This window comes from Gymnoscopelus braueri (assembly GCF_963280865.1).
Source record: "Gymnoscopelus braueri genome assembly, chromosome: 24".
NCBI lineage: Eukaryota > Metazoa > Chordata > Actinopteri > Myctophiformes > Myctophidae > Gymnoscopelus > Gymnoscopelus braueri.
In genome coordinates this window covers 25496634-25507770 of record NC_137626.1, presented here as the reverse complement: position 1 = coordinate 25507770, position 11137 = coordinate 25496634, and the positions used below count along the sequence as shown (strand labels likewise).

At 42.2% G+C, this 11137-nt stretch overlaps 1 protein-coding gene across 2 annotated transcripts in view; it reads right to left on the bottom strand.

Annotated features, from left to right (window-relative positions):
* Window positions 1-756: 756 nt before the first annotated feature.
* Window positions 757-11137, bottom strand: part of nbeal1 (neurobeachin-like 1) — a 73360-nt gene continuing 62979 nt past the window's right edge. For both annotated transcript variants that reach the window (XM_080423059.1, XM_080423060.1), the window contains 5 exons: window positions 9446-9562; window positions 7534-7695; window positions 6205-6353; window positions 5178-5313; window positions 757-3717 (listed from right to left, as the gene is read on the bottom strand). In XM_080423059.1, coding sequence (XP_080279185.1) covers window positions 3610-3717; window positions 5178-5313; window positions 6205-6353; window positions 7534-7695; window positions 9446-9562 — 672 coding nt within the window. In that variant the 3' untranslated portion in view covers window positions 757-3609. The remainder of the gene's footprint in view (window positions 3718-5177; window positions 5314-6204; window positions 6354-7533; window positions 7696-9445; window positions 9563-11137) is intronic.

Here is an 11137-nt window from a genome sequence, read left to right as displayed (position 1 = left end):
GAAGAGCATACACATATGAGTGAGAACAGCTATTCAGACCTTAAGATAATTGTTGTGCAAAATGTGACCTGGGATGAGCGTATTGTGCCCTCTCAGAAACCAAAGTAAATATCACTTACTACAGTAAAATGAACACAGATATTAACACATAACATCCATATATAGTGTTAATACAACATACACAGCAGGAAATGTATGTGTCTTATGGCTGTTTAAATACATTTGGTGTTCATTTCTATAACCACTGCATGTTCTGCTGCAAATCAACCAGCACTGGCCATTTCATTGTGGGCCAGAAAGGATATCTTCTAATAAAATGAGCATTTCAAATGTATGTGTATATCCGTTCGTTGTTCAGAAAAATTCTGATTAGTGCCATGTACATGTGATCTTGTGAATATTGTCTCATCATCCCACCCGTAGACCTAGGGAAAATCTATCAAAAACGAATAGTCACTTAGTAAAGAAATGTCCTTCCCTTCCTATAAAATGATGGCCAAAGGAAAAGGCGTTAGCCTCACTTTGCTATTCTTGAAAAAGAGATAAATATACAGGTGGTATTTAAGTAGTATTTATACTTTACACAATTATAATTGTGATATTATTATTAGCAACAGGAGTAGAAGCACATAAATCTGAGTAACTACTGTATAGTGATGGCAATGTTAACAAATTAATTTCCATGCCTTATTATTTTACCTTCACAATGCATGTACTGTAGCAGCAGCAAACTAAAGAATAAAGCATTTACATCCATTTAAATTTAGACAGCACTTTTAATGATCATTTTACACTTGTGTATACAAAGCAATTTGTCTGTACAGGTCAGGGAGACAGTTAAAACAATCTGTTACAATTTAGTACCTGGAAAGTGCAAAAAGTACAATTCAAATACATCAAAATAAAAATCATGCTGTACATTATATACTGTATTCATAAATAATCACAGATATACACACACATCCATTTTGGTGACAGTCACAGAGAACGGAGCTACTGTAAGACACAAACTAGTACTTTTTCCATGGATTTAGATTTGGGTTTTAGTTCCTATATATATATATATCTGGTCACCATTAAAACCGTGGGTGTTCTCTGCTGGAATGCTGCTTTACTTTAAACTTCAGGCAGGCGAAAATAACCTTCAATCATGAGAAGAACTTCTATAGGCAAAAACAAAACACACCGGGGAACAAAAGGCACTCTTGTTTTGGTGCAGTAGTGGAAGTGAGCCCCCAAAAAATGCTTCTGACAGTGGTCTCATGTCTGAATGACAAATAAACACGTGAGAAAAAAAACTTTGGAAAAGCCTCCGATACACCTTTTATAGTGATTAAAGTGGTAGTTTGACACATAGGCCTACTGTACATACAAACAAAAAGGAGTAGAAAGAAAATAGAGAAAATCTGTACATACAAACAAAAAGGAGTAGAAAGAAAATAGAGAAAATCTCTTTACAAGAACACAGTTGGTCTTCATAATAAAGCATCCGGTACATTTTTTGTGACGCTTTAAAAAATCTGAACTAAGAAACAATCAGATAAGACAGTAACAAAAGCACTGTGTCCAAAAAAACGCATGGAGGCTTTGACTGCAATGTTATGTTGATTTTAGACACAGCACCGTATACACATTGTAATGCCGTCACATGAAAATCAATCATGAAATAAAGACTTTGGCGTAAAAAAACAAACAAACAATAGACAGATGTACAAACATTTGTGTGTTCACAAATGCACACGCAGAAGTGGTGTGAACACACTGTAGTATCTGTGCAAATGTGTTGGAAGAGTTGGAGCGTCGTAAAAATCTCGCTCGCAGTCTCTTGAGCCATATTTATACTTTTGTAGCGCCAAGAATAGCCGATAGACAAGCTCACAATGTGCTGTGAGCTTGTCGAGCGGCTTTTTCTGGCGTGCGACATCGGCTCGCTATGAAGTATAAATCAAGCATTACAAGCTAACCAGGTCAACACGTAGAGAGGAACTTTCACCTCGACGTCCATGACTGTTACTGCATGGGTGGAACTGTCAAAAGAAACATGTCACTCCGAAATGAGCAGGAAGAAGGTGGGGGAGAACAAATTAAATAAAATGAGAAAAATAAAGCAAGAAAACTTGAGGCAATGGTAACGGCTGACGTTAGCTGGAGGGGCTCAATGCAGACTAACCCCCCCACTGCCCCAGTTAGAATGTAAAGGAAGACTGCTTTGAGAGAACAACCTCAGTGTGTGGCACCAAAGTCCAGAGGAACAAACCATATTGCTGGTAATGCTGACATCTCACTAAGCCCTTAATGATCCCCTCCTCCCTCCCCTTCACTTTAGTGAGTGAAGCATGGAGAAGTTTAGAGAATGTAGAATGCCGCAGAAATTACCTGACGTAGAGAACATATACTATAATGTCGTCAAGTTGCTCTTGAGACAAAACATGACTTGAAAAATAAAGCAACCGTCAATTATAAATAAATGGTTTCAAGTAAATACAAATATTTGATGATGTGTGGAGAGCTAAAGGTCATGAGAAAGTACAGAGGGGTGATTGACCTTTGGCTCTGCGTAGTGTGTGTTGATGTAGTGTTATTTAATCAAATTCTTTATACGTCATGCCTCTATATAACACAGACTACGTAATCTCTCTCGACTTTCACCTCATGCCTACAGGGTCTCCAAATATAACGGCTAAAGTGTCGGCTAAATCTTACGTCGCGAGCAACAACAACGTGTGACTTTTGCAGCGAGTATTCGAAACCTCATGAGACACAATATGGAAACAAAGAAATGCACTGGCCCCGTGCATGCATTTGCCAAAAAACAACAAATTAACAAACATCAGTAACAAAGACGATTCCACAATAAAACAAAACAAATGAAAAATGCACACACGCACACAGGGACGCGAGCCTCAGCGCATAAGGCAGCATTGAAGAAACCGCACTGAAAGAAAGGCCACTCGCATTTCAACATCGGTACATAGACTTGAGAACAATCAGACACACATGCACGCTCGCTCCTGGACAGCTCCTGAGCACCAAGACGAGTTGGCTGACTAGGTTTCTTGCCGATTTAGGTCGGCGCAACGACGCCGTTTTCTGCGTGGGGGGGGTGGCCCCTGCTTGGAAGCAATTTAAAAGGAGATGTTGTGATTATGACCATGATGACGATGATCAGCTGAAGGATGAAGTGACGGAGACGCCCGGTTGCGGAGTGCCATTGACAGGAGTGGTCAGAGGTGGTTTTTGGGGGGGGGATGGGGTGGGTGCGGGGGCATGTGCTGAAAGGCATGTTGGGATCTGAACGCACAGCGCCTGCGCCAGTCAGTCAGTCCTAACCTGCTCTGCACACAAACATCATGCAGATGTCAAACCCACAAATGCACAGGAATGCGAGCACGCGCGCGCACACATACACACACACACACACAGACACACAGACACACAGACGATGATAAGAAAACAAACTAAAACAGTGGGAGGGCTCCTTGATGTCAATCAATATGAGACAATCTGATGATTAGGGTGGGGCAGGGTGACCGACAGGGCTCGAGAAAAATGTGCGAACTTAGGGCGGGAGACGGGGGAAAGGAGGGGGTGGGGGGGGGTGATCTGGGATCAGTTGTGGTTGTTGTTGGGGGCATGGTACTCCGTCTCTCCTGAGGAGATCTGGGTCAGCCTCTTACTGGAGCCCCACAGCTTCCTGGTGATCTGGCCCGAACGCATCTGAGAAAAGTGGAGGAAGAGCAGGAGGAGGAGGACGAGGACGAGGAAGGTGGGGAGAGGAGAGAGAAAGCCGTGATAAAATAAAGAAAAAGAAAGAAAAGAAAAAAGAGGGAGAAAAAAAAAGGAGGGAGGGAGATGATTGATGAGTGATTGATTAATTCATTGAAGCAGCTTGGTTTTGTCTTGAAATGAAGTAATCAAAGCATGGAGTCACTTTGTCGTGAGTTGATTTTGAACATAAAGATGTAAGAAGAAGCAGGAAGGAGCGTCATGGAGCTGCATGCACCGCTAACCCTGCTCTACTGTTTAACGAACCTTAGTGTCCCTGTTCTGGGCAGGGTGTAATAGACCAACATTCAGCAAAAATAGACAAATAATTGCGAAACATAGGCAAACATTCTGTGAAAATAGCCGGTCTACTAGCTCAAACGTGAGCTTGTAGAATGGCTATTTTTGCTATTTGACACACAATAAAGTATATCGGGTTTAAGTGGCAAAAAAATATAATCTTAAGTCATCTACTTGCTATCACTGTGGCTACCATATTAAAAAGGTTAATACATCTTGATGTAAGGTGTATTTAGACATATGATAATACTGCGGTTAATATGGCTTTGAGTCTGTGGAAGCGTTCATTGATGTTAGTTCTGGTTCACAGCTTATTTGTTACACATACAAGTTCATAGCAACAGGGTTCAGTCCCACCGGTTCCAACCACAATGACACTTCAGGTAAACAACGGGGACAGGGATGCGGGACGGGGTCACCCTATATAAGGCTACGGCTCAACTAATTCTTGATACTATATACATGTTGTCAGAGACTACCAGGGGGGGGGAAACGTCTCACGACGTTAAGCACAAGTTGTTTCTAATCACAGTCATATTGGGATGGGACACAGCATTTACCGGGACAAGCTAATGGAATGTCTGTGTTGCTGAGATGTGTGTGTGTGTGCGTCTAGTTATGTTCCTAGACAAAGTAGCCAACTTCTTGTCTATGAGTGGTTTGTGTGTTGTCACTCTAGTGTCTACAGCAGTGGGGTCCCTCAAAAGGTCCAGGGGGTACCCAGCTAAATTATTGATAGTTAGGAACCAAAATGGACCCTTGCAGGTCTGTAACTCTGCGAGTATACAAATGGAACCAAACGGACCTTTATGGGTCCCGTTTGTACACTCTCAAGAGTTATTAAACTGGGGGTCCTTGAAATTAAAAAAGTTGGAGAATCACTGGTCTACGGATCTGGAGGGAGGTTGATGATATCGGTGTGCGAGGGTGGGGGGTGGGGGTGGACGTTAGGGGTTCTGCTCCCCGGGGGGGCTGGGCCTGAACACCAGCTGATCACGCTGGTGTAGCAGGCGTGCGGGCGAGCGCACGCGCAGGGGCGCCAGCAGCGGGTTGGACATGAGGGGCGAGCCCTCCAGACTCTGAGCGATGTAGTTCCTCAGGGAGCTCTTTACCTCCGCCGGCTTGCCCACGCCCACAATGATCAGCTTGCCGTCCTCCAGGCCCACCAGGGCGTGGCTCTGCTCCTTGGTGACCGACACGCAGCGCACGGGCACGCGCATGGCCATGGGCGCCGCGCACAGCGCCAGGCTGAACGTGATGCACGAATGCATATGCAGAGAGACAGAAGGGAGAAAAAAAAATCAACATTAGGCAAACACTACATACAACACAGTGGAAGGCAAGTGTGCAACCAATGTAGCGTTGCTTCCCCCTGCTGGTGACCTTCCTTATTGTAAGTTGAACTTAAAAAGGGCCAAACCAGCATCAATACAGACATTGGCCAACTTTGGCCGTATAATGTGCATAAATGTGGACCATTTCCGTGTTAAAGGCTTTGATTTTACAACTGTTTACATTAAGTCCATTAAAATGTTACTGAACTTATCTAAATAATTGAGTCAGTGTTTGCTAAACATTAACCGTGCAATGATATTTAGCCAACACTGACTCAATAATTAACAAACTAAACTCAAACATCCATGACTTATTAACTTAATAAGTCATGGATGTTTGAATTTAGTTAGTAAACACCGTACATCTTTTCTCCAGGGAGTATTTCCAGTGGACTTTTCAAATCCATCCGCACTTAGAAGAAATTAAACGCACACACAATAACGTAACTTTGACAAAAATATATGTTTTTATTTATTTAGCATGTTGAATGTAGCTGAACTAGCCTTTTTAGAAAAGCTTTTTATCCTTTGGAAGAGTACCTTGGAATAATTTTATTTTAATTGTAAAACCCAGTATGCTTTAGAAAAGAGTCAGCAGCAATGATTCATAACCATTAGGCTAAAACATGCCAGACCACCGGTAAGGTCTTTTAAGTTTTACAAGATCCTTTACTGATAAACTCTCAGGGCATTTTTACTTTCTGGAATCCCTAAAAAGTAGACTCCTGCCCATTCAAGGTTTCTATCCAACACTATGAACACACAAACGCACACACGTGCATGCATGCATGCAGGAGACGGTTACCTGTAAAGGTCTCTGATGGACAGATAGCCCTGCTCGCTGCCAATGACCACGTACTCCCCTGACACACACATGTCGGTCACCTGCTCCTTCAGCAGCTCACTGGACAGGTGCTTCCCGTTGACCGAGTATAGGTGGAGGGCGTTCTTATCCTGCGGAGGGACGGGACAACACAGCCGGATGAGCGACCGGAAGAGCTGGGGTTTGGCTAGAGGTCTGCGTTCAATTAACACAGCATGTCGATTGTCCTTGTCATGTGAAGTATTATGTAGCATAGCATTTTATTTTAAAAATCTATATCCCTTTTTCCATTAAAACAATTAGCAATTTAGACGTTATGCCAGCTCCCCCCCATGTGTATCTCTGTCACTGCTGACTCCTATTGTTTGTTTTAGGGAGGGTACAAACAACCATTCTAAACACATTGATTGCCTAGATCGCATATATGCGTTTTTCAAATCCATCGCTTGCGTGCTGCAATTCTGAAAATCGCATATATGCTTTCTTTGGAATTTTCATTGTTTAATCTGTGATCGCGCTGTTCTGTTTATTTTTCATCATCAGTTTCGTTTTCCACTTACTTCACACTCACCGGGATCCGGATTCATGACGCAGATTCCGTTTCCGGTTCTCTTTTTTTTTTCCCGGACATTTTCGGCCAGAAACACACGGTATAAAAAACGAACGGAGAGCACCACTTCTATTTTCTTTAGTCCGGGTGACGAACAGTCATTGTCGTCGTGTATCACATCGTACTTAAGCCTGATCAGCGATTGTCGAAAACGTCACATCCGGTTATGACGTATTGACTGTTTGAGCCTGTTTGGGGGGGGTCGAGCGAGTCAGCGAGTGATCAAGGTGTCTATTTGCTGCTCTCTGCTGGTAGATCTGTCGTATGTGTTTAAAACCGCAGCCAGACAATTTATTTGAATGAAAAATTACAAAATAAATAAATAAAAAAACACGCAAATCGCTGGCACAGGGGTGAGTACATTATGAATAAACTCTGGCAGTCAATGTGTTAACAGTGTCACCCGGACGCCCCATGTAAAAAGTATTTACATCTACAGCAAATAGTGGAAAGTCTGAGAAAATTACCCAGAGATTACAAATTCAGTAACTAGTAATTTGCATTCGGAGTATTCAGCGTTTTTTCCAAGGGTGTTCCTAGTCCTAAAGTAAAATACTACAGCAGACAACCAATCCTTTACATTTAAGATCCCAATTACAGTCCAAACGAGCAAGTTCACATCCAATTCAGTGCACAAGAACAAGACGACAATGCCATGTAACAACCATGTAGCGTAAGCACGTGGTTGCGCGTGACGGTACCTTGAGCGTGGCCTTGCCCTCCAGGCAGGTATGCACAAGGATGTGTCCCTCCCAGGACACGGCCAGATGGAGGATGGACAGAGGCAGGGAGCTGTCGCACGGCGGACGCAGGCACCGCATGTACTGACCTCTGCGCACCGTGTGGATGATCACTGTCCCATCCTGAAGGGTGAGGGGAGAGGGAGAAGACACATTATTATTATCGTTTGGATGTTTTGGAGGCTTTTCTGCCTTCATTTGATACAGTGTGTGTGTAGACAGACAGGAAACAGGGAGAGAGTAGGGGAGTGACACACAGCAAATCCAGCACCAGGCTCAGGAATCGAACCCAGGACACGCTGCCTATCAGGCATCAAAGCTGATGTGGTATGCGTCTTAACCACTTGGTCATCGGCACCCCCAGGGAGAAGACTTATTAATCACATTAACCCTGGCCTCCAGATTTTGAACACATTTTCAGAAATGTATTTTTTTTCCCCCTCCAAAATATCAAAATGATAAAGCTCACACACAGCGCATTCTGACATGTGAGCTTGTAGATCTATCTAGGTCTATTTGCGGCAGTTGTCGTACGAAAAAGTATATAGCGTGTGCACACGCACAACCACACCCACAGTATACAAACAATCCATTATTTCTATGCAGTGATGTGGATTTGGTTGTATTTAGCAACTTATTGTGCAACCTATTCCAATATTGCCTAGAGCATTAGCAATCAATAACTCATTTACGTCAACCCAGAGTTCATTTGCTAGATCAGTGATTTATGACTAATGTATTAAGTTAATCAATGCACAAAGTGAATGTAAAGCAATATCTTTCCCTACACTAGCCTCATGCTAAACTACTAGGTTGGTTGTGGTACAATCAAGCAATGAGTTTCTGCTTTAACTACAGGCTGTCACCATTCATTCGTGCCCATCGTGAAGAGTTTCAATCTACCCTTAAAACGCACACAGCTTAGAACTATACCCTTTTGTAAATGGACATCCCATTTCAGGATGTCAAAATACTGAGTCTGCATTTCTTTAGCAAATGAACATCGCATTTCAGGATGCCAAAGACAGAGTCTGCATTTAAATCCCATAATTATATTACTTCATGTCCAACGTTAAATTACAGAGCCGAAGCATTGAGCGATGCTGCTGCCCAGATACGCACAGGGCTCACTGTTCCTGACCAGAGCCCTGAAAACACCTATTATCTCTCATTTCTCACTCCACTGGTCTTCACTCCAAAATCAATTTTCCAACCCATTGAGTCCACAAGCTATTTGAACAGTGCATCAGTAATGCTCTCACTCACTTTAATATACAATGCCAAGCCTGAGGGCTTGAAATCTCTTACCCATGTCTGTCAAAAAAAGAAAAAGAAATAAAGCTAAAACGCATATTTTTATGAACTTGGATCATTGGGATATAAGTGCTAGAGGCCAAGCACCGAAAGTGGGCCTCGTAATACTATAGTATATTAATGTTGAACACCACATGAACTGCCATAGATATTGAAGGGCATCAGGTGTGAACGGCAGGCGTGTTGGAGCATGTTTAAAATTCTAAATATAATTTGCAGCAAAAGGAGTGAATCCTTTTAATTTCTTTGTCATTTGTGTTTTTCCAATGGGAAAGAATGTCCTCGTAAGGTAAAAAGGCAAAAATGCGAATAGGGAACAAAAAGACGAAGATAAACTAAAACAAAATTTGGAAATAAATAAAAAGCAATTTCTTCCATCTGGAGGAAAGAAAATTTAGAATGATACATGATTGATGTTCATATCAGCAGTCAAGTGCCATTGCTAGGCTAGCTGTAGCCAAAGCAAAGCTAAACAATCATTGTTTCAGCCAAACTTTGACTCATTGCCATGAATGCTACAGACTGTGCAGCAATGTGTGTGTGTGGGGTGTCCTCTTACCCGTGAACCAGACACTGCCATGTCCAGCTCTGTACTGATGCTAACGCTGACCACCTCATCCTTGTGCCCGTACAACACCTGCACCGGCTTGGGGCACAAACCCACTGGAGCTCCCCCCTGATAACACACACACACACACACACACACACACACACACACACACACACACACACACACACACACACACACACACACACACACACACACACACACACACACACACACACACACACACACACACACACACACACACACACACACACACACAGGAAACAGCAAGGTGACCACACAGTGATAAGGCATTAGACTGGGAGCAGTGAGATGGAGTACAGCACCATACAAATGTATAGAGAAGTCAGTGAACTGGGCACAATGCTGCTCACATGTAAATACTAGCCTACAGTATGTCTTAAAGGTAATATAAACACAATGCTGCTCACAAGTAAATACTAGCCTATAGGATGTCTTAAAGGTAATATAAACACAATGCTGCTCACAAGTAAATACTAGCCTACAGTCTGTCTCTAAATGCAATCTAAAGCCGTAAAAAAAATGCTGTTGTTTGCAAATCAATCAATGACACACTTTGATTCCACACCATTGTATGTCTACTTTAGAATACAATATAACTTTAAAATCAACTCCCTACAATTGCAAACATTCCCTAGTTCCTTTTAAATTGTGCGAAATAAAAAAATTAGGTTTACTTTCATATCAGCCAAAATGTTGACTTATTTTAAATTGTTCAAAATGTCAGAGAGTCTCACACAAAACATATATTTCCTTGTATCTTTCTTGATGGTCAATGGTGGTTGTGTGCTGAAATTATTTAATCTCATTTTGGAATGAGAATCTTCTGTTTGTGTTGGTAACGTGGCTGTTACCTCGTCATAAACACTGCTTTCCATGACCGATATTGAATGATAGTAAAGATTGACATTGTAACTTGCACATTGTTGTTTGTCTTCTAAAACAATACAATGTTTAAAAAACAAAAGGGTAGACGTAATAAGCGGGAAAAAAAATTGCCTGGAAAAAAATAAACGAATAAACTAAACTAAACTAAATCATTTTCAAGACAATTATCGATTATGTTCGGTGTTTTCCCTATGTCTTGTACATTAACACATTAACTGCCAAGACCGTAGCCCTACGGGCCGTTAAATCCAACTGTTAAGTGCCGAGACCGTAGCCCTACGGGCTGCGGTCTTTTCGCGCATGCGCGGTCCGGGTGCACTTTCGGAATTTTTTTGATCCACTTCCGTTTCCGGTTTGATGACAGGAAATAGAATTATTTGGGATCCGGTTTTCACGATCACGCCCGCTCCCATTCTACAGACGAAACTGAAACTCAATTCTCTTCCTGTAGTTTTTTCTCCTCGCATTTCACTGTTTAACGTAATCCGCTCTAACTCAAACATGGATGCCCCGTTTGACACGTGGTTTTCACTGGGAGATACAGGGAGATCTCGCGGATGTAAACAGACTGTGTAGCGCTCAATCTTAAGGATTTTAACAAGATCTATGGCGACATGAAAAAAACAAAAAAACAACAAAAACACCTTGGCACTGGTGAGTACATTATGAGATTAGCCCTTGGCAGTGGATGTGTTAAGGCTCTATGACATTCATTTTCACTTTTTTTTATTTTTTATGTTTTTTGGGGGGTTTTATGACCTCAATTACACCCAA